This window comes from Megalobrama amblycephala, linkage group LG10 (genome assembly GCF_018812025.1).
Source record: "Megalobrama amblycephala isolate DHTTF-2021 linkage group LG10, ASM1881202v1, whole genome shotgun sequence".
Lineage (NCBI taxonomy): Eukaryota > Metazoa > Chordata > Actinopteri > Cypriniformes > Xenocyprididae > Megalobrama > Megalobrama amblycephala.
In genome coordinates this window covers 8878270-8902791 of record NC_063053.1, presented here as the reverse complement: position 1 = coordinate 8902791, position 24522 = coordinate 8878270, and the positions used below count along the sequence as shown (strand labels likewise).

Below are 24522 nucleotides of genomic sequence, written 5' to 3'. Positions count from 1 at the left end.
CTATAATGAATAAACTGTATTAATGAATGAAATGTTCAAGGTGTCTGAATAAATTTTGGTTTGACTATATATATATATATATATATATTGCACATAAGAACATTAAGCAGCATAATTGTTTTCTACATGGATAATAAGAAATGTTTCTTGAGCAGTAATTCAGAATTATTTCTGAAGGATCATGTGACACTGAAGATGGAGTAATGTAAATTGTATAATATTTTTTACAATATCAGTGTTTTTATTTTTTATATTAAATGCAGCCATATTGTTTGTCTCTCTTTTGCTTTAATGACAGCAGCATTTATGCATCTTTTGTTGCTTAGCTTTTCTTTTCTTTAACTTTTCTTCTGTTTAAATGAAAACAGACATCGATTTTTCTTTTCTTTAACTTTTCTTCCGTGTTTAAAGGAAAACAGACATTGATTTTCAATGCAATCTAAGTTACCAGTGGCTGTGTTTGTGTACTGTATGTTTCTCCAGCTGTCACTCTTCCCTCAAGGGCCTTGATGTCCTCTCAGTCATGGGGTCATGAGCATGTCTTGACTGTCCCGCATATCCTGCAGTATTGTTGGTGGAATCAGAACCAGACAGATGCATTTTTGCCAGATCATTACCCCTTGCAGAAATAATTAATTTTAGGCTAATTATTGAATTTATTATATCAAATTAAATAATTGAGGCTAAATTAATTTGAGGCTCAAATAATTAATTTGAGGCTAATATTTGGAACAATATTCTGTAATCAGAATATTAAAAAGGGTTCTTTAATCAAGTGACAGTAAAAACAAATATAATAGACCATTTGGGTGTTTGCAAACAGGGATGACGTGTTTATGGGCGGAGCCTAACTGGCGACAGAAAATTACAGTTCTGCAGTTGAAGCTATGAGTTGAAGTCAATGGAAGCCACGGAATAAAAGAATAAAAAAGGTAATTCCGAGTTTATATCTCACAATTCTGACCTTTTCTCGCAATTCCGAGTTTATATCTCACAATTCTGAGAATAAAAATCAGAATTGCGAGATATAAACTCGGTATTCTGTCTTTTTTCCTCAGAATTGCGAGTTTATATCCCGCAATTCTGACTTTTTCCCCTCAGAATTGTGATATAAACTCGCAATTACAAGTTACAAAGTTACATAAACTCGCAAGTGCGAGAAAAAAGTCAGAAATGTAAGACAAAAATGTTATAGGTTTAAATGTAACCTATGTAAAATGTTAAAGTTTAAACATTATTTCATGCTATAACTGTAACGTTAGAGCTTATACATTTTGTCCCCTATGAACTGCATATGAATATTATGTAGTCTAATCATCGCAGGTTTCATCAGTCCAGTCTGGCTTGTCAACTCCCAATGGCACTAAAACGTTCAAATAAATGCTGTTCTTTTGAAATTTCTATTCGTCAAATAATCCTAAAAATATCATGATTTCAAATCAATATTTAGCCTATATATCAAATACAGATCAAATCATATACGTTATATGTATGTGTGTGTGCATATATATACACACACAGAGAGAGAGAGGGATTTTATTACATGTCTGATGTACATTTAATACAAACAAATTTTTAATAGAATTTATATAGCTTTTTTCTTTATTCGCATTAGTGGCAGCAGTGCTATTGCATTAACGTCATATTGCTTTTATTTGCAAATTATTCATTTGTAATACATTTAATCTGCATATATCTGAATTAAATAGCTCAATATATCTCGTCTCAGATTTACAGGCTCCTGTATCCAGTTGCATAAAGTATTTTCCTGCTGCTGAAGTCTTTTGACAAGATTGTTGAATCATGTCACCTCATGTAGGAGCAGCACAGCCAGGTATGTTAATGACTATATCAGTTTGAGCAGATTTATTAGCAAACTAAATGTGCAGGGATATTTATACTCTGTGTTTCAGGAAAGCCCAATTCTTCTGAACATCTATTTTGTAAACACAGCTAGGGGTTGCCGTGGAAACAGGTTGAAATATCCCAGGCCATAATTAATACCTTGCCACAAACATAAGTTATTTCCAGATCACCATCTTTTATTTAGCATTGTAGACATGTAAAAATCAAACAACCCGCTGACCAAAGCATTCACACAGCAGTTTGAACTTGATGTGCTTTTTTTTTTTTTTTAAACAAGCATAAACCAGACAATATACACAATGCGTCGAACATCATAAATAGCATGACACATTTATACACTCTCACAGCTCACCACAAAAAACACATTCTTCCAGACATATAGTCAGATAAGGAAAACCAAAAGCTAGATTGGGAAGTTTTACCTTTTCTGGTTTGTATATAATGGAAGTTAAAAACAGGACGGAATTAACTTTGGTATAAAAAAAGATGGACATTCTTCATTACATTCTCTTTCTTGCAGGTACTGTAATGCGTTTTATGTTGTTCGTAGCGATGAACTTGAGTATGGCATCCAAAAAGACTTAGCAAATCACACTGCATGGTGTTTTACACCTAACAGCAATTTTAACGCCTGTCATCTCACATCAACCATGTCACTGCTAATAAAGACTGTAACTGCCGTAAACAAAATATTCAAAGACAGGTGCAATGCTCACTCATTACATTAAAAGCAGGAATAGAGCCGTGTAACAAATGAACTTGGTCTCCATATCATGTCAAATATCTGTTTTAAAGCTCATTTTAATACAATCAAAGTAATATTAATTCACCACATACAAAAGAACTGTAATAGTTCTAGGTGACTCGCTGACCTATTAACTGCTATTGAGTGTCATTCAACAATTGGAATGGATTTGATTTGTGACCATAACCATGGAGATAGTTTAGCTGAAATCTGTATGACTCAGATCTGACAGACCAATCGTCTGTGTAGAGCTGTGGAGAGATAAAGCTCTGGCAGCTATTGGAATCTGGAATGTAGATCACAATGATGTAGATTTACAATGCATGTCGAATATGAAAATCCTAATATCATTTTAAGAAGGACAACTTGGACTGATACCCTTATCAAACTCTATGAACTGACCTAAAGCTCCAGATGTGGGCACTTCTGGTAATTCTCTGTCAGGATATTATTGGTTAAGTTTATGGACATTTCCTTTAACCCTAAAACACAATGTACACAAAATATGTGTAAAATACCTGCGAAACAAATCATGTTGCATCGTCCCACAACAGCTTGAGGCTGTCAAATCTAGACATGACAAAGCAACCCAAATGCAAATCCATTTGTTTTTCATGTCAAGGTAGCGTGAGCACTTCATCAGTTTAATGTCTGAAATTTGTCGTGTCCTGTCGCTTCAAGTGTAGACAGCATCACTGATTATAATGGGTTCTGTTCGCTTTTGTCATGTCATCCCTCTCACAGTTGTGTAGATATGGTGTTAGTGTGGCCATTTTTTATGTGTGGCCCTCACACAGTTAAAACTTTTTTTTTTTTTATCTTAAAGTCAGCATGAAATGTAAATTAACCTTTTTCTAAATGCATCTTATTGTGAACAATAAATCCATGTTATTTAATTACATTTATTTTGGAGCTTGTAATTTTTAATCAAAGTCTCATAACGCAATCTTCCAGTGAAACATCAGACTTGTCTGTGATGACACATGCCATGTGGTAATTACCGGAATTTACGAGATTTCAACTTCCATCCTCGTAGAGCTCGTAATTACAACTTGAAACCTGGGAAATTTCTGAGAGCTCCTACTTGTACCACATGACCGCTGCAGATTTATTTCGGCATTGATAGTATTGCCATGGAAACGCATGAAACGCATAACAGCTCAGAATGTCACGTGTTGTCATCTCGAAATTACGTTAATTATAACATGACATGAATGCACCATTTCATCCACTTAAACCCTGCCCCTTTTCTTAAAATCGACTGCAAGCTCGCATTCAGATCTGCCTCCATCCAATTAACAACGATGGATAGAACCAAATCCAAAATTGTTCTTTTCTGAAACAACATGTTCCGTCAGATGTCACAATATGAAAAAAAAAAGATCTCTTGCTACTTCTGTTTCTTCATGACTTTAGTAGTTCAGCTTTGAAAATGTATCTCCAGACCCTTGCATTATGCCCCATTTTGTTTTCCATCTAGGATGAACAGCCCCTTACAGCTAAAAGGTTATAGAAATCTCTGGTGACCTCAAGGCAGAGAACCTCTGATGTAATTACAGTAGACAGACAGGTAACAAGATTTTCAAATGTGATGCATAACTGATTTTCTAGCACTGCATCTCAGACAATCTGCCTGTATATTACGCAGCACTACCGCATTAACAACCAGTTATACCACATGGATTTAATGAGGAGCGTCAACCATATTTATCTGCAGTGTGTATGCAGCCAATGCATATTGAGCTGGAAAAACAGCAAACAAAAAAGTCTGGTTGCACAGAACTGACATTGCTAATATTAGCTCACATCTTTGCCATATATGTGGGTTTAGAAGAGGTGCACAAAACAACGCCAACGCCTAGTGCAAGGTTGCTTTTAAAGTGCTGTTGGAGCGTGTATTTCACCTTGACTGATGTAGGATCCTCCTCAGCTGAACTGCCAGTGCTGCCCACTGCAGGGGACTCTGCCAGACAACGGCTGTCTGATGACAAAGTCTGGATTAATCTCTTCTGACCATGACCAGCACCATTCACTTCTGGCCCCTGCGCCTGCCATTTTTTTTTCTCAAAAAGAATGCCCTTAGATATGAGTGTCTGGGTGTAATCCAAGCACAACCTGATTTCTTTGTTGATAACTGTGGTGTTGCTTCCTGACTGCTGAGTCCTTTTAATTGGACATGCCCTTATGTAGAGCAGGACAGAGGGTAGTGACCACACAGCAAGTGGGACACGACCGAAATAAACACCAAACAGAGGACTGTCACAGTTCTAGGTCAAAACAAGCCATTGTAAACTACTGACAGCACAGATAGCTGAAATGAGAAGAGAGGCTCAATAGCCCAGCATGATACCGATGACAGAATATATTATTTATATGCGTGTTCGGCCATCACCTGGCCTCTGGTCAAATTTTAAATGACAGAACTGGATATTCCTGCGGTTTTTACCACAGACAAGCTACTCCTACATTCAGCAGTCTCTGAGGGGTTTAAACAGACTGCTTCACACTGCAAGCTAAAGTGCCCAATTAATTTTTCATCTGTTTTTTTGTGAAGCTGTTTACATGACCTTTTAAATGTGGTCCATATCAAACACTGCTCTAAACAGGCAATGCTCAAACAATTAGTTCAAATACACCAATTCATTTAAAAATTAAAAAGTGACTTTTCAAGAATAAACGTGAACTTTAGGGGAGTCATTGAATTGTTCACTAAACCGATTAGTTCCAAAATACCACTAATGTGTGCATGCTGACCCTGTTCTTCAACAACAGGAACTTCCAAAATAAAATTCAATATGACATTTTTGTCATGAAATGAAATTAGAACATTTAATTTGTATTGTCACTTTCTATCAATACTAGTGATGGATCGATATACTGTACGTCGTGTACTGAATACGCCTTGCTTGACAGCCTTGTCAACGTCAATGCATAATTTCTGTTTTTAAATATTTTAGAATCGCATCAAAGTAATACGGAAGAGGATTAGGGCCAAGGAATAATAAAAAAATAAAAACATCTCGAGATTAAAGTTGTTAAATTTCGAGAAAAAACATTTTTGAGAATAAACTCATTAAATTATGAGAACAAAGTCGTTAAATTACGAGAACAAATTCGTTAAATTATGAATTTGTTCTCATAATTTAACGACTTTATTCTCAACATTTTATCTCGACTTTTTTTCTCGAAATTATCGACTTTTTTTTCTCATAATTTAACGAATTTGTTCTCATAATCTAACGACTTTTTTCTCGTAATTTAATGACTTTATTCTCAACATTTTATCTCGACTTTTCTCGAAATTTAACGAGTTTTTTCTCGTAATTTAACGAGTTTATTCTCAACATTTTATCTCAACTTTTTTCTTGAAATTTAACAACTTTAATCTCGAGATGGTTTTATTTTTTTTTATTATTGCTTGGCCCTAATCCTGTTCTGTAAAGTAATAATGTGTTAATAAATGCCTATTTAATATTAGTGTTTTTTTGAATGCAACAGTGCCCATTCACATTTTCAGCGGCCTTGGTTCCAGAAGTTTTTTTTCCCCCATGGGATTTAAAAAAAAAAAAAAGGCTTAATTTAAGCTATAAGCCATGAACCAATCCAACCAGCTATGAAGTGAATTACATTACAAATTTTGATTTTTTGATTTGAAGCAAAAAAATAATTTTAAAATCAGACAAAAAGACAAAGGTACAAGTAACAGCTTTAGGCATGAAGCATTGTGAATGATAAAAATCGAAATAAAAATTATAGAGAAATTGAGTTAAAGTTATGTTTATTGCAAAATATGCATATTATGTATACAAATATTTAAGTAGCTCGAAAGTGTAGGGAGATTAACGCTATTACGTAATTTGCCAGTGCTTTGTGGTAGTGGGAGAGTGCTAAAGAGTTCTTTGACGTGATTCACTATAGTCTCAATTCTCTGACTGGTGGAGAATGGAGATTTCTCCCCAGGATCATGGGTGAAATAAAGCATCGACTAACAACCAAGTAGCTCACAGTAGTTATGATTCAAAATCAATTCCCCTTTAGAGAAAATGAAAGAGATTTTTCCGGAACCCACCTGTTGCACTTTATTGCCTTATTGTATTATCCTATATCAACCATCTGCTCTCTAGATAACTGTATTCATATTGGCCAATGAAAACCCACAGTGGTGACTAATAATGGTTACAGTTTTATACAATTATAAGTTTTATACTTTTGCACCTTTCTGTGTAATACTTTTTAGAATGTAATACATAAATGTTTTGGAATCAAGGGTAAATAAAAAAACAAAACAAAATCTTGTATGAATTCACAATACAGTCATATGGGGGAATCACTTTAACCAACTTATTCCCACATATGAAAGTGAACCATATATTTAATATATGGTAAAAATGTCATATTAAATGTATTTTTTGCTGTCCCCCTTTGAAAAAAAATCAGATTTGGGTCACGCTCAACTGTGTGAATGTAGCCAGTTTTTCAGTGCTTGTTTGATAGCTTGCTGTCTTTCCATGCCGCTCCAATGAAAATGTTCTAGAACGCCCCTGTCCACTTTGATCAGTCTCACTACCAAAATAGCATGCACCACTTTTTTTTTTTAAACAATCACAGACACACTCTTTCAGTCTCTGCTCTATTCCCTGGTGGCTTGCACAGGCACTTAATGCCTAACAGCAAAAAAAAAGCAAATCGTGAACTAGTTTCTATTTTTGGCCTCCATATCGATACCAAAAAGAAACGTCTCCAAAGACAATACCTCATTGCAATTTTGGCCTCCATCCTCTGAAATATGGCAAAACTGCAGGAAGGGTTAGAAATCTGATTGATTTTTTTTTTAGCTGTTTCTCTCACTGGTTCACTCACATTCTTCTTATTTTATGTCAAAAAGTCTTCTTTAAAGGTGAAGTCTGTAATTTCATGTTAAAATAAAATTCCGCACTTCATCTTTAAACTAATATCACAAACCAATGTTTATTTACTGCGTCATCTATTTTAAGATACAATTTTCTTAATGGGATATATGAATGTAAAAACAATCGTTCCCACATGTAGGGTCAGTTCTTGTTTATACGCAGCTAATAACTGTAGCGAGAGAAGCTTAGGCTCTGAAAGTGCAATTTAGAGAAGAGATTAAACCTATGAATACTAAGCTGGGGCTGCCTTTTCCATTATGTGTGATTAACGGGAAATGGCCCGCTGAACAACCTGTTGTGGTCATAGCAGGGCATAATGTGCTCCTATATGGCTCTAACTGGATAGGAATGAAGAGCTGATGTGTTCACACCGTGATAAAGACTGAAATTTGTTCCACACAGGCATGTGGTAAAGCAGGAAGCAGATTTTGGCAGCAGAACAGGGTTTAGCACCACACCACACCAATCAACAGCACAGATTCAACTAAAAAGATCATGGATTATTGTCATGAAAACAAATGCTTCATGGCAGTAGAAACCGGGTTTCCTTCTGCCAGAAGAAAGGCTGTTTTCAGGGACCAGTAATGGACCAACAAAAGCAGCAGGTGCAGTGCATCATGGGTAACAGTCTCGCTGCCCACGGCGAAACACGAAGTCTTTTATATACAAATTAAAAATTCCGCCCATGGCCTGTATCCTCGGCACGGCCGTGTCTTGTCCTGATGTCGCACACGAGGCAAAAAAGCTTTTGCCTTTTTCTTGCGGCTCCTTATTCAGGGAAATCTCTGCAATACTGCAGTCTTTTATCGGCCTCTCAGTACTCCCACTCATCTGTCTTCATATCCAGGTAACTAAGGATATTCTGGGCGTGTTTAACAGCTTGCTTGCGGGCAAGTTTGGTCCCCTCGTCCCCTTGAGGGTCCACAGCATCAAGAGCCAGAAGTTGTTTGGTCAGTAGCTCTTCCAATACCATGTAGCTCTTGTCAGCCCTCTTGCCGTCAAAGCCCAACACCTGAGCCTGGAGTTCGCACAGGCTGGCTAAGACACGCCACACGGCCGCGTGAGGTGGAGGCTCATCTGCTCCAGGGTTACGACGTCCTAGAGCCTCCCAGAGGTCTAGGAAGGTGATGAGTGCTTGAACTTCCAACACAGCCCTGCGCCGTGCCTCCCGGATGCAGGGATTTCGCCCCGTGTCCACCTGATCCAGGTGCGTAAGGAGACCTTGCAGCTCCGCCCCCTGTCCTGTGGCACCATGCCGGAGCACCTCCTCCCGCAGCACTGAGACACGCCCCCTAATCGCCTCAATTTCACGAATCGAGTCATTCTGTGCTAGATCATACCTGGAGGTGCAATGAGTTAAATTTTATTAATAGATTCAAAATAGAAAAAGTAACTAATAATCCATTAAAATAACTCTTGATCACATACAAATTAAATATATGTAATTAATTACTTATTACTTCTAATTCCAAATCTTTATGCAGTTATATTTTGGACATGAGGATCAGGTTTTATATACCCTCATATATCTGAGATATATATAAAAAATTACTTATTTACCACCTCATTATATAATTACATAACGCAATATACTATATTACATATACTATATTACATCGTTATATAACTCAATATAATATAATTTATTTATAATTCAATGTAATTCAGCTAAGATTCATCAAATTGATTAAAAGTGATCTAAAGCGTCTTTACTATTTCAAATAAATGCTGTTCTTATTAACTTTCTATTCATCAAAGAATCCTGAAAAAAAAAAAAAGCATCACGCTGGAGTAATGATGCTGAAAATTCGGCTTTGCCATCACAGGAATATATTACATTTTAAAATATATTAATGGAAAACTGTCATTTGAAATTGTAATAGTATTCACAATATTACTGTTTTACTTGTATTCTTGATTAAATAAGTATGAAAGCTTGTTTCCCCCATGAAATAAAAAAGGTAATAGTGACTTTTTATCTCAGAATTGTGAGATATTGTCAGAGTCAAAGTCAGAATTGCATGATGTAAAGTCAGAATTGGAAGATAGAAAAGTCAGAATAAAAAAAAAAAAAAAAGGTAACTGCGACTTTTTATTTCACAATTCAGTTTTTTTTCCCCCCCCACAATTGTGAGTTTGCATCTCACAATTCTTTTTTTCTCAGAATTATAAAGTCAGAATTGCGAGATATAAAGACTTTTATTCTGACTTTTTCTCGCAATTGCAAGTTTATATCATGCAATTCTGACTTCACATATTACAATTCGGACGTTTTTCTCAGAATTCCATGATATAAACTCGCAATTGCATCCTATCAAGTCAGACTTTTTTTCTCGCAATTCCGAGTTTATATCATGCAATTTCGTTTATAACTTGCAATTCTGACTTCTGAGAAATTCTGAGAAAAAAAGAATTGTGAGATGCAAACTGTGGGAAAAAAAAAAAAATCAGAATTGTGAGAATAAGTTGCAATTACCTTCTTTTTTTATTTAGTGGAGGAAACAAGCTTCCATAAATAAATGCAGCCTGTAGTGTATACACTGTATGTATATATTTTGAAATGATGCAAGGTAGAGTTAATGATTTTTGGAGTGAACTATCCCATTAAATTTCATCTTTAAATGAGTAGCTTCACTGAATGGTTGTAAAACAAAGTAAACATAAAACGACATGTCACTGATCCTATATATTTGTTGTGTCTAATTTCAAAGGTTGTTCCCTCCGGAGGTCAAATTTGTCGGCTGCATACATCATTAAGGCTGCCATATTTTAGAAAAGTAACTAATACATTTCAAAGTAAGAAAGAATTTACAGTACTTTATGCTTCACAAGAAACAGTCAGATTTATAATGCTTACCTTTCTGAAATGAAACCTTCTCGGTGATATATATTTGAACAACACATGCAACCTCCAGAGGGCACAGCCTTCAAAATGACACACAGCTATTGTACTTTGTGTGTTGATGTGTGTATTTGGTGTTACCTGCGTGTGTCGTCTCCTTCTCCCTCCAGGTCAAGATGTTTTAGCAGACCATTGATCTCCTCCACCACTTGTTTTCTGTAGTTCCTCACAGCAGCGTTACTAGACACATCCAGGGCGTCCAGTTCAACCAACAGCTCTGTGAGGATCCTTGCTAGGTGGGTACAGCTATCACGCCCACTCAGACCCATCAGCAGAGCCACTTCCTGGCATCGGGCACCACTCACCTACATGACATGAATGCATTTCAGGTTCTTTACTTTACTGTTAACACTGTTTCTTGGATAAAATCAGAACAATCTTTCAAAAATAATTAAAGAGGTCATATATACTACTGTTCAACAGTTCAAACACAGCAACAAAATTAATATAGTGAAATAATTACAATTTAAAATAACTGTTTAAATATATTTTAAAATGGAATTTATTCCTGTGATGGTAAAGCTGAATTTTCAGCATCATTACTCCAGTCTTCAGTGTCACATGATCCTTCAGAAATCATTCTAATATGCTGATTTGATGCTCAAAAAAATATTGCTTATTATTATCAATGTTGAAAACAGTTATGCTGCTTAATATCTCTGTGGAAACTGTGATACTTTTTTTCAGGATACTTTGATAAATAGAAATAAAAAATCTGACCCTCACCCTAGACAGTTGTCTATGTAAAAAATAAATACATAAATAAATAAATACAGAATATGTAGGTATTTTTTTGATTAATGTCCTTGCTGAAAAAAAAAACATTTGAACTGTATTGTATATTTTATTTTACTGAAAAAAAGTTATTTTCTTTTAAAAATATTCTAACCCTAAACCTTTGAACATTAATGTGTTAAAAAATGATAACTAAATACAAAACATGTACAGATTTTTTGAGCAATTTAATGTCTGGAAAAATTCTTTAAAAAAATACATTTATACTTTATAAATATAAAAGTATATTTAATTTTAATTATTTATTTCTGTTTAAGGTCAAAAACAGAAGTAGGTTTTTCATGAATCTGTTTTTTCCAGCTGTATCTTTACAAAACTTCCCCTTCATGTCTAAAATGAATAACAGCAGTTTGCTGGTTAGGATGCAGGTTTGTGATTCCTCCTGATATTTGTCTTTTGCAATACCACTCACCTGCGCCATAATTTGATTAATGCGCTGCACGGCCTCGTGCGTGTCGTCAGAGAGTGGCAGCGCCAGCGTATTAGTGCGTACGCGACCCTCCAGTATTTCCTGTACGGCACAGACCCTTGTCAACGCCTTGTAACGGGCCTTCCTGAGTGGTACGCTCCCACCCGTCTTGACCTGAGCCAGCCGCATGGCCACGTCCTGCACAGCCTCCACCAGCTCCTCACTGATCTCAAAGGCTTCTAGAGCCTGGCCTTGCCGGAACGGCCCCACAACCCCTACGTTCAGCATGTTCTGCGCCTCCTGGGTCAGCTCCTCGATGGCCAGCCGAGATGGATGCGTAGCATTACCCTCCAGGTACCGAAGCAGACCCTCGACCTCTCCCGCCGCACGCTTTCGGGCCTGCTGAAGCTCCGGCCGGCCCTCCGTCTCCACCTTGGTCAGGAAACAAAACATGGTTAGTCATTATTATGCTTTACGTTCCAGATTTTTTTGATGCAGTGATGCCCTGTCCTGACCTTATCCACCTCCAGCAATAATCGGGTCAGCTCTCGCTCCAGTCGTTTGTACTCTCTGTCGTTCTGCAGGCCGCTGTAAGAGCACACCTGTGGGCCCAGGGTGGCGATCTCCCTCTGCACCTCATCCAGCCGTAACAGGGATGGGTGCTGCCCAGGGTACGGGCCCTGGGGTCCGGCATAACCTGGGAAGGGTCCTGGCATCTGTTGAGTCTGTGACTGCTGACTGCCATGATCCATCGTCCTCTTCCCACCATCAAAGGGTTTCCCAAACAGGCTGAAAGAGAAACCGAGAGGTGAGAGCTGGTCAAATAACCAAATGATTTGGTAAAATGATATGGAAATAACCAAAGTATCATGTTGAGAAGTGAGGTTGATACAATGGATGAACTGGAATAAAAGTAAAACAGAAGATGTTTATTGGTAGTTGACATGAAATGCTTTGCAGGAGAAATCCAAAACTACTTTAAACAGTATATTACTAATTCTTTTATTGTACATGCAGATTTTATGAGATCATAACTAATGTAATTTTTACACTGCAGGACCATTTCAATGAACTAATGAAAGCAATAACACGATTAAAACTCTGAAAAGTTCTTAAATAAATGGTGACAGCACCTAAAACACACACTTTTCCTTAGGCTAAACATACATAATGTTCAAAAATGTGGGGTCAGTAAGATTTTTTAATGTTTTTGAAAGAAGTTTTTCTGCTCACCAAGGCTGCATTTATTTGATCAAGAATACAGGAAAAACAGTAATATTGTAAAATGTTATTACAATTTAAAATAACTTTTTCTATTTTAGTGTATTTTAAAATATTAATATATTCCTGTGATGGTAAAGCTGGATAATTACTTCAGTCTTCAGTGTCACATGATCCTTCAGAAATCATTCTGATATGCTGATTTGGTGCTCAAGAAACATTTCCTATTATTATCAATTTTGAAAACAGTTGTGCTGCTTAATATTTTTTTGTGGAAACCAACATACTTTTTTTCAGGATTCTTTGATGAGCAGAAACTTCAAAAGAACAGCATTTATTCAAAACAAATCTTTTGTCACATTATAAATATCTTTACTGTAATTTTTGCTCAATTTAATGCATCCTTGCTAAACAGAAGTATGAATTTCTTTATGAAAAAAATTAACCCAAACTAACAGCGGGATTGTACATACGAATTTACAAAAATAATTAGGGGGGAAAAGACATTGTGGCCTCAAAAAAGATTTTGGATACTTAAAGCGGAACTCAGTAAGATTTGCGAAGCTCCCCCTACCGGTTCCTTCAGTGAATCACACTGTCGTAAAGACTCCAAGCGCAGCTCTGGACTACAACGACTACAACGCTCACCAGCGCAGTAGTTTTGCAAATACAGTACAAGAAATCTCGATGGAGGTGGGTAATTTTCGAAATTGTCTTATAAAGTCATAATATATACATTGTTTTTGAATTACCGTAAAGAATTTTGTTACTCTTGTGTGAATGTGAACATGAGGCGAGATTGTGTCGGGTCAAAGCAGCTCAACTTGCAAGTGCTGTTTTTTGCCGTAGATGTGTCAGAGGGGGTTAGTGCTCGCCTCAAACACACCACTACAAGTCAATTAACCATCGTAAGGACTTAGAAAACTATTTATGAAGGTAAAAAAAGTTACTTAGTTCTGCTTTAAGGCACACTTAAAAATGTATGAATTTCATTGCATTAAATCAATACAAATATCACCAAATTACATAAGGCAAACATATGGTGAGGTGACAAACTATTTTTCCCTTAAATTACTTTTACCAGCAGGTCATTTTTAGTGTCTGTAATATGAAATGAATTAAGATAAGATCCACCTTTATAAAATTCATAACTGTGTATGATTGTGTGGTGAGAAAAAATAGGGTTAATCCTAACTCAGGTAAACTTTTACTATGAAAAATGCAGGAGAGAGGTTTTGTGCATCTGTAATGAGCACAGTTTGTATGTGTTGTACAGCTGTGATGACTAAGGCGGACTCATCCAGATGTTTCCAACTACACCCTTCATAAACAAAACCTCCAAAGAGGTACATGACATGCCACCACATGAAACAAGAGCTGTCTAAATGCATGACACATCACAAAAGCAAAGCTCCATTTGTTAGATGGACAACCCTTGTGAACAAACAAGTAGAAATTAACAGCAAACTTTCAAGGATAGTAATGAAATTTAAATATTGCGGTTTCTGAAATATTTAAGGCTCATGTACCTGGCTTAATCGGTCCATCCAATGAAATAACTGAAACTCGGGCATTCACACCGACAAAAGTCTGAATTTCTGTAATGAATCCATTCATATGATTTTGACAGCAACAGTCCGGTTGCAACAACCCAACTTACTGGAAGGTTCTCGGAATATGTACTTCCTACATCATGTTGGAGAGCAAATATTTACAAACTCTGATGAGAATAACCATTAAGGAAGTTGTGTCCCACTCATTTCCATAAAAAAAGATGGCAAAATCTGGCTAGCAGCTGTTATATAAGTGTATCAATCCAACAGCACCAACAAATCGCACTGCAGAAGATGTTTAGAGAAATGAAGTGTCCTTAAGTGCAGACACCCTTCGAGAACGCAGCCCATTCAACGCTGTCTTACCTCTACAGATTCAAAGTCCTAGAAAAATTTTATTGGCAGACGACTGCTGCTGCTGTTCCCTAGGGAAGTGTCTGTGATGTCACGGATAGGTCATAATCATGGGCCTTAAAGAGACAGCGTTCATTAGCACTAGCACTAGTTCATTAGCAATTGTTCATGAAATACATTTGATAACAAACATGGATGAGATTGCATAAGGCTTTTAAATATAATGTAGAGATATTCTGTTGAGCACTTACATTGAAGTTCTTGGTAGATGCTTGCACAAATACGGTATTTTCTATGTGTCAAGTCAATTTTCCAGAGCAGGCAATTACATTACACTCTTGTTTTCAGTCAACTGCACACAAAAATCAACACAGTCATTGTACAGTGTGCTGTGTAATTTTGAGTTTAGCCTACAATGGTGAAAACAACTCCACCCACCTGAATTACACCAATAATGTATTCGTTTTTCCACGTACACTACCGATACGTTTTTTTTTTTTTTTTTTCATGTTTTTGCTGTTGTTGTTTTTAAAGATATCTCTTATACTCACAAAGGCTGAATTTATTTAATCAAAAATACAGTAATATTTTAAATTATTACTACAATTTAAAATACCTGTTTTAATATATTTTAAAAATTTAATACATTCCTGTGATGGTAAAACCTACTCCAGTTTTCAGTCACATGATCCTCATTAACAGGGTTGAGGAAAGTTACTTTGCATTATAATACTGTAATGCTACAATATTGCGTTACTCCCTAAAAAAGCAACTAATAGTGTTAGTTACTTTTATGTAAAGTATTGCATTGCATTACTTTTACGTTATTTTTCTCACCTGGCCTTGTTTGTTTTTAATAATGTAAAGGCTGTTTCACACCAAAAGGAAATGCATATTCACCTTTATACAGTAGAGGGCAAAGCTTAAACAAACCTGTCAGCTGTGCTGCCATTCTGGATTGCAGAAGAACAGGATGCAAGAGAAGAAAGTTCAACATGCTTACTTCAGCAATAAAAAAAAAAATTAAACAAATGTGATGTTTATCTAAAGTCATATTAGTATGGTTGGAATGGATCATCGAAGGTCAGCAGCAAAGATATTGGTTAATAAAGTGAGATTAAATACAAAGAATATTTGCTTTTTTAACATTTCTAACAATTGTAGGTTTGCGTAATATTCAGAGTTTGCATTTCACAGTTTTTTTTATCATTTTGAGGAACACTGAATCTGTTTTTGTGCTGAGATGAGTAAATGCAAGCTCAGATTTAGTCGAACTACAATAACCATCATGTTTACATTGCAGACCCAACGCCTCTGCATTTACTCCTGATTTCTTTCAACATGGAGACAGAAGAGCTGTCAGTCAATAAATGGGAAAATAAGGTAACTTGCGTTACTTATTTGAAAAAGTAACTGATATTTTGCTGTAAATTTAAAAGTACTGCGTTACTTTACTAGTTACTTGAAGCAAGTAATCTGATTACCCTCAACACTACTTATTCATGTTGAAAACAGCTGTTCTGCTTAATATTTTTGTGGAAACCGTGATACTTTTTTCAGTATTCCTTGATGAATAGAAAGATCAAAAGAACAACAATTATTAAAGGGGTCATCATGAATTGAGCAATACAATTTTTCTTGATCTTTTGACATATAAGAGGCCATTGTACTACACTGCATTCCAAATTATTATGCAAGAGACAAATCAGTAAGATTTCTGTACAATAAACCTTTATAGCTGCCCTTTTAATACAATTAAATTTTTTGACAGGAACTTTCCTCAATAAGCCTTTATCTGACCGAGCTCTGCTGTGCTCTAAATCACTCACAAATCTTATGATAATTTGATAATCTCCATTCAGTTTCACACAATATTAGTTGTTTTCATGCCTTTTGCACAACATTGCACCATTTCATGCTTTTCATCTTCAGAAAGATCTTTCTTTCTCCCCATATTGCATGAGAACAGTGACTTGCTTAATAATGTGGAACAACCTCTAAGTAGGGTTTCCATAGATCTGGCAAATTATTTTGTCTGAGATTGATACCAGTTATCTAAAAAGACATGGATAAATAAACAAAGAAACATTTTCTTAGAAAAACTAAAATCTGAATGTTTATTGTACTTATTGTATTGTACTATTGTGCATAATAATTTGGAACGCAGTGTATAAGGATATCCTGCAAGTTTCAGAACTCAAAACTTCCTCGATAGTCCAAAAACAGCTTTTATTGAAACAAAGCTACCAAAATGACTTTTCTTAGGCCTAGTCCACACGTACATATTTTTATAAACAGAGTTTTTCCTCCTTCGTAAAAAAAAGCCAAAATCTTCGGTTTCACCAGCTACACGACGACACTGCAACCAGAGTTTCTGAAAATCTTCACCCTGGCAGGAGTTTTCAAAAACGTTTTGGTTTCAGTGACCTGATACTGCGTTTGCATGAGGATGAACAGCCAAACTGCAAAGAAAAAGCTCCTCCTATGACGAATGTCAAGTTGTCTTCGTTTTTCAAGACAAGCCGTGATCAAAATTAATGCTAGAGATGTCTTTGTTAGCCACCTTTTCAGTCCCGTGTGTAATGCAGCTAACAGTCACCGAACATGTATGGGCTGATGATGTAAAACTCCGGACAAGTTTTCACGTGTGTATACGTTTTTAACGTGTCTTGACTGTCGTACAGTCTGACATAAATGACAGCTGAGATCCCACAGTGTGACATGAGGATCATGAACATACAGTCTGACAAGCAACAATCGTAAAGAACTATTAAAAATCGCACAGTGTGCAACCGGCTTTACTCGAGCAACAAAATAATAGAGCAAGACGTTCTGCAGTGTAAAAATCTTGCTAACATTATAAGTGGACCTCAGAGAACATAACATTTTTAAAAAATGCAGTTCATGACCCCTTTAAAATAGAAATATTTTGTAACATTATAAAAGTCTTTACATAGTCTTTATCTTTCAGAATGATTTTCTGTGGTAATTAAGAGTATGCCACAGATGCTGATAGAGCTTAAACTGTATTTAATCCTGAATATATTTAACTTTATGACGGTGTAGTGAGAATGCAGTCCTTGTATACCTCAGGATTAGAGATGTTATACTTCTTCTTGATAGCTTTTTCCTCCAAAAAAAGTATGCCTTGGGTGCTTTATCCTTTTATATAACCAGGTGAACAGACAGACCGTTGCGAAGAAGAAAACTCAAAAAAAAAAAAAAAAGTATTACAGTAGCCATATATAAAAGCAGCCAAGGAATATATTTCTAACCTAAAAGCAAAAAATAAGCCAAACACTTAAGTCTCTCTCTCTCCAAAACGTATCATCTGCTACAATCCAACACAACCAGTTAGATATTTCTGTATCACATTGAAAAATGTAAAATAAATAGGCTACTCCTTGTCCTTGAATACTCCCTAGAAACACAGAAGTTCAAGAGAACTTATGAATGGTTCACCTAGCTTTTTGAATTTCTGCTTCCCCAGTTGAGGAGCAGTACAGCGTTAATTTGACGTCATGCTGGGATCGTAGGAGGAGGGTATGGTCAGATAAGGATGAGTCAGAACCCTCATCTGTCCAGATGCTCCACCTGCTCCCCAGCATCCTGTCTCCCCCTCCTTTCTTATACTCCCATGTCCAATAATTTAAGGCACAGAAGACCTCTCATTATAGGTTCGCGAGTTCTCTCAAGTAAATATGGTAACAAACACTTTGGACTATGAAGTTTGGGTGCGGCGAAAGAGCCAACATGCCATCCATGCCAGAGCTTATCAGTGAGTAGCAGGGTACTGCTAAATACATCATCACTTCTTCTTTCACTATTCATGAAATTCTGCCACATCAGAGTCAATGAATTCTTTTCTATTGCTCAAACTCGCATGGACTGGGATGACATTTTTATGGGTGGTTCCCACTCCTCAGGCCCAATGAGTAAGCCAAAAGTCTTAAGTCCTAAACTTTTTTTTGTCCACAGCCCAATCACTGCGGCTTAAAAACCACTTCATTGACGCCAAAACAAACCTTTTAACACCGAAAGTCTCTTTTAAACGACAATATAGATACAGGCTTGATACAGACCAAATAGGACACATATTCTGTTACCAATGTCATCATTATGCATAAAAACAAAATAATATAAATAAATAAAATTATATGATTATTCACAATTCAGCCCTACTAAAATTGGAGGACTAAACTAACTAGACTAAACTAAAACTGTTCTCTATTCAATGCAGGCTTAATGCAATGTCTCATCATCACAATTATCATGAAGTGTTTCTTTAAAATGCCCCTATTATGCTTTTTCAAATATTACCTGTAATGCAGTGCGTGTAATATAGCCGTTTGTGAATGTAAATGGTCTGCAAAGTTTTAATAATCAAAGTGAGCGATAAATAAAGTTATTATTTCCTAAAAGTAAGAATCGATTCTGAACTACAGAAACAGTCTCACTTCCTGTTACATAACTACGTAACGTCCTAACAAATATTTGCATTATTCCAGACTATGATCTTCATTGACTGCCCCCTTACCCTCAAACACTGTAGTTGTAGCTGAGGCCTGGAAGAGTTTGTGACATGTCAAGATGCTATTTTCAGCGCTGCAAGAGCAAATCTACTTTGCATGCACTTCAAAAAGGATAAGGACTCGCACTGGAATTGATACAGAATAAACAGTAACGCCAACATTACTGTTCATATCACTATGTATCAAGTGCTGAGGAAGCCTCCGGAGCTGAAATTCAGATATGGTAATGAGTGTTTTGTTTCTGACACACACTGTAAGAGGACCAATCACAACAGACCGGGCCGTCTGACCAATCAGATCAGAGTAAAGTGTAAAAAAGGAGGGGTTAAAAGAAACTGAATCTTCGAACAAATCGTTTTCAGACTCTTGGAGAAATTATGTGATGTGCAATGTATATTATTATGAGAAAATTAAAGTTTTTTTTTTTTTTTTTTTTTTTTACCTTGGATGCATGTAAACCTATTGCTGTAGATCTCCAATACAAAATTAGGAACCTTTAAAATAGCATATAGGGCCACTTTAAGTACACGGTACAAAAAATATATATATATTATTGCTAAATATTAATACTATTGCTGTAGATCTCCAAAACAAAATAGGAACCTTTAAAATAGTGTAGTAGGGCCACTTTACATAGACTGTAAAAAAGAAAATCCTGTTAAATTTACAGTAGAAATACTGGCAGCTGTTGCCAGGAATTCACCGCAAAAAATACCGACAACCATCAGGGTAATACACGACACTAAAACGATGAAATAAACAAACTACACCAAGAACAGACCATAATAATAGAGCCAAATGTAGTGTGTTAATATGAAGGAATTTTAGGTATTGATTTTTCACAGGTGTTTTCCTGTATTTTAAATTATGCATTGCATTGTGTTGTGTTTTAGGGTTAAAGGAAATGTCTGTAAACGTAATGAATAATGTTCTGTTACCAGTACTTCTACACATTTATTTTTAACAGTGTATTAATAAGACAGACTTGTTTTCTGTTACAGTTACTGAGACTAATAGCAGGGTGTCTTCAAACTTCAGCATCAACACTACAGGGAGGGAGTCGAGATTCTGGAACTGTCCACAGCAGCTATGATCATGAGGATGTTACCAGCAATATCAACTAAAACTATCTTCTGTTCATGGAGGCTGAATGCAATACACGTCTCATCATCATCATCATGATATGCCATCATGAGGAGTGTCTCACAGCTGTACACTGATAGATTAACCAGGGATCTAACATGTCCCCCAAATATGGGTTTTGCAATGGCTGATTCTTAAATTACTACATCTGTTCCCCCAGTACTGAATATGTGGCTACATCCTGGGCATGAACTATACAATAAAGCAGAGTGAGAATATAACACAAGCCTGTACATGCCTCACCAAAACGATGCTTCCTGTCATCTGACAACGCTGTGCCTGATTTTACATGAATGAAACGATCACAGAAGGACATTTTTATTGCTTCTGAACACCAGCCAACAGAATCCGAGCATGTCTCACCCCCTCCTGAGATGCGCAGCATATTTCTCACCTTTTCAACGCGCCGAAAACGTTCGCGCACATGTCTAACGGGCTCCGCTTCCATCAGCTACGCTACTGAAATGTTTTGCGCGGTGCAACACTCCAGTAATTTCTGGTTCGTAGAGTTGCAGTGACACTGGCAGAGACTGGCATTCAAAGCAGCACCATCACATCGGTATGGACTGCATTCCTGCCCCTCCCCTCCTCCTCTATGAGCGCTAGTGGTGGGGATTTTGATTCCTCTCAGTGACTCTTTTGAATCAGTTCACTAAAAGATTCGTTCAGTTATTCTTTACGCAGTAACATCGTTACGCCGGTAGGAGGCGACAAGTGAGTGTCATTTTGCGTGGTATATGAGTGAGTCATTGAATCGTTCACTGTGAGACAATATTGACCAATATTAGGCTTAAATTATTATACTTTTTTTTTTTTTTTTTTTTTTTTTAATGTGCTTGTCTACAAATTTATTAAAAACAATCACAGTGTTTCCCCCACAAATGACAACAAAGCAGATCTATAATTTTTCCTCAAATTTTCTCAACTGCCCAGCATGACTTTTATTAAGCTATAAAAATTGTTTTTTTAAATTTATTTATTAGCCTAAATAAATGAATTAGGAATTACATACATTTTAATTGTATATGGTAAAGTCTTTTTTTATACATTCATAATTCAATTTTTGTTAACAAACTGAACAAACATTCTCAGTTCGACTCTCTCGCTACAAATCTCGTTCAGACTAAAACATTTGAGTTGCATCCCAAATGACGCACTTATACACTATTTACTTGTGCACTATGCACTCATCCATGTAGTGCGTGAATTGTATAAGGTTATTTTGTCATTTAACAATGGAGTCCGATCCTCCCTTCCCCTCCACTATGTAATTAAAGCTGCGACAGTCGAGTGCACGAAGTGTCCAACATTCCACACTTCGTTTTTTCCGTTAATTTGGTGCATCATCCGGGTATTTAAAGTGCACTTTTTCTTTTTGGAATTTTCTGTGTAAACGCACTACTCACACTATTTATACTTAAAAACGTCATAGAATAGTGCACAAGTACGCGAATTGGGACGCACCTATTGGCTTCATTCGGAATAGACCCTTTTCACGGACTGTGATGATGCGTTGCCTATGTGTGTAGTATGCTATAGACCCTTTTCACATTTCCGGGTTTCTCAGAAGCGGAAGTCGTCATAGTTGGGTAAAATTCTATAGCAGTGAATGAGAGAATACATTAAACGTCAATATCCTAAATCCTGCAAAGTTTTTTATATTTTCATTTCTTTAAAAAAAAAAAAACGTATGTACATTTATAACACTATACTTAGTATTATATCACCTTTGCATCAAATTACAAAAAACTAGTTAATGCTATGAGGGTGTTTCTAATACAGCGGCTATGGGAGAGACAGTAAAAATGACATCTTTCTCTCTTCTGATGGCCGTTATCAATCGCTCTCTATTTTTTTCCTCTTTTTGAAAGTTGTGAAAACACAATTGTGGAGTTTTTCCGAACGACTGAGGTGGGGCCCCGCTTCCGCTACCCCGCCCCATGCTTGGGATGGCCCTGCGTGGGATAGTAAAGTGTCCATTGTATGCACACTTCAGAATCTCACTGGTAGTAGTAGGTCATCCGGGTACTTTTTGCCTTCACTTTTATGAGTACTGTGAATTCGGACATGCTTCTTTTGTCACATACAGTTATTTGCCTACTTAGGATTAGTTCACTTTCAAATTAAAATTTCCTGATAATTTACTCACCCCCATGTCATCCAAGATGTTCATGTCTTTCTTTCTTCAGTCGAAAAGAAATTAAGGTTTTTGATGAAAACATTCCAGGATTATTCTCCATATAGTGGACTTCAATGGAGCCCAAACGGTTGAAGGTCAAAATTACAGTTTCATTGCAGCTTCAAAATGTTCTACACAATCCCAGACAAGAAATAAGTGTCTTATCTAAAAAAAAACATCGCTCATTTTCTAAAAAAACAAAACAAAAACAGAACTTCTATACGTTTTAACAATAAATGCTCATCTTGAAATAGCTCTCTATTAGAATTGTGGCAGTGTAGACACTGCCCCCCACAGGTCAAAGTTTGAACTAATTGTTATATACTTGCACAAGCATATTGTATATGACAATTTAGTTCAAACTTTGACCTGAGGAGGGCAGTAATACACTTAGCAGTGTATACACTGTGAGAATTCAGATAAAGAAGAAGAGAGCTAGTTCAAGATTAGCAATTATGGTTAAAAACTTATTAAAAAATTTATTTATTTTTTAGAAAATGAGCGATGGTTTCTCTAGATAAGACCCTTATTTCTCATCTGGGATCGCTGTAAACTGTAATTTTGACCTTCAACTGTTTGGAGGCCAAAGAAGTCCACTATATGGAGAATAATCCTGGAATGTTTTCATCAAAAACCTTAATTTCTTTTCGACTGAAGAAAGAAAGACATGAACATCTTAGATGACATGGGGGTGAGTAAATTATCAGGAAATTTTAATTTGAAAGTGAACTAATCCTTTAATAGAGAAATGTGATTTTGGATACAGCCACTATCTCGAGATAGGAGAGCAGCAGACAGCTTTGAAAGAGATAAAAATATGAGTCTATGCAAAGTCCCTTTCATCTGTGGCAGTGTATGGAAGGTAACGAGAATGATTCGTTCACTTAAAAGATTCGTTCAAAAACTCAGATTCGTTCAGCATACTGGGGAGACCATTTCTCGCATCAGGAGGGATCCCTGACACTGTGTAATCTTCAATTTGACCACATTTGCCCGATCAGTAAATAAAACTATCCCGCCGCAAACGGAAGCATGTCATATTGATACAACACGTGATGTGCGGACTCACCCCCCTTTGTATTTTTGATCAAAACATTTAAGCCTGGAAGTCAAATGTGAACTCCCTTCCACAGCACAAAGTGGTTTCATCTTTCATGCACAATAACGTCAAGGAATCTGCTGTAAACGTAGTAGCTGTGCTGCGTAAAACCACTTAAAACGACATAAATCACTTGAAATAATCCGCCCGTTTAGCTGGCTGCTATTACGTCCATTTAAAGCACACAAAGGCACTGATCGGCTCTCATTAAGAGCTCACAGCGGTGCAAGGTGAGGTGTTGTAAAATAAAAGACAATCATATGAATACATGTATTATTAAACATTATGTTTAACGGGCTGTCCATCCTACCTGCATAACCATCTGACAGCCATTGGTGAGCCAGTGTTTACAGATAAAAACGACGCACTTTTCGTTTACAACCACCGGGCATTCATGTCTAATGACATAAACCAGCTGGCCAAGCGAGAACGAACGAGTTACGAGGAGTTTAAATTCATTAAACGTGTTCAAAACTAATATAAATGTGTCTTGAATAGAAAATTAAAAAGAATAGCGACACTGTAAAAGTCACTGTTGATCAGTTTAATGCTGAATTTGTATTAATTTTTGTTTGTCACAAAAACTTTATGTGATGCAGATTCATTAGCACTTTATCTCTATTATTTTTAAACACTTTTAATATGATTTTAAATTACACTTTTTCAATTCAACACAATTTAAATGACACTAATTCTCTAAATTCGCAGTATTAATGTAAAAAATAATTAACTGAATAGTTACTTGTATAAATTAATCTGTATACAACAAATATTAATCCACTTTCGACATCACAATTAAGACATTAAACTAATT

General features: G+C 36.3%; 1 protein-coding gene and 2 long non-coding RNA genes across 5 annotated transcripts; 2 read left to right on the top strand and 1 right to left on the bottom strand.

Moving 5' to 3' along the window:
• The first annotated feature begins 649 nt into the window (after positions 1-649).
• Positions 650-4301, top strand: LOC125276662. The gene is made up of 3 exons (XR_007186709.1): positions 650-932; positions 1730-1834; positions 4092-4301. It is a non-coding gene; the product is annotated as an uncharacterized LOC125276662 (long non-coding RNA).
• A 2071-nt stretch (positions 4302-6372) lies between these two features.
• Positions 6373-24133, bottom strand: bag5 (BCL2 associated athanogene 5). Of its 2 annotated transcripts, none has more exons than XM_048204365.1 (5): positions 24019-24133; positions 12143-12416; positions 11631-12059; positions 10505-10728; positions 6373-8861 (listed from the first exon to the last, which is right to left on the bottom strand). In XM_048204365.1, the coding sequence occupies exons 1-5, from the start codon at positions 24039-24041 to the stop codon at positions 8336-8338; spliced, it is 1476 nt and encodes a 491-aa protein (XP_048060322.1). In that variant the 5' UTR covers positions 24042-24133; the 3' UTR covers positions 6373-8335. The 2 variants fall into 2 exon arrangements, with proteins under 2 accessions (XP_048060322.1, XP_048060321.1); XM_048204364.1 differs by lacking the exon at positions 24019-24133 and adding an exon at positions 20825-20961.
• Positions 11945-20826, top strand: LOC125276663. Of its 2 annotated transcripts, XR_007186711.1 has the most exons (5): positions 11945-12081; positions 12212-12435; positions 14125-14194; positions 16059-16138; positions 20289-20826. It is a non-coding gene; the product is annotated as an uncharacterized LOC125276663 (long non-coding RNA). The 2 variants fall into 2 exon arrangements; XR_007186710.1 differs by lacking the exon at positions 14125-14194.
• Positions 24134-24522: the final 389 nt, after the last annotated feature.

Coding starts and splice junctions, on each gene's coding strand:
- bag5 (XM_048204364.1), bottom strand. CDS start 20,856: ATGTGCGCGAACGTTTTCGGCGCGTTGAAAAG. Junction 12,417..20,824: donor GTTTTCGGCGCGTTGAAAAG/GTGAGAAATATG, acceptor TTTCTCTTTCAG/CCTGTTTGGGAAACCCTTTG. Junction 8,862..10,504: donor GAAGGAGACGACACACGCAG/GTAACACCAAAT, acceptor TTGCACCTCCAG/GTATGATCTAGCACAGAATG.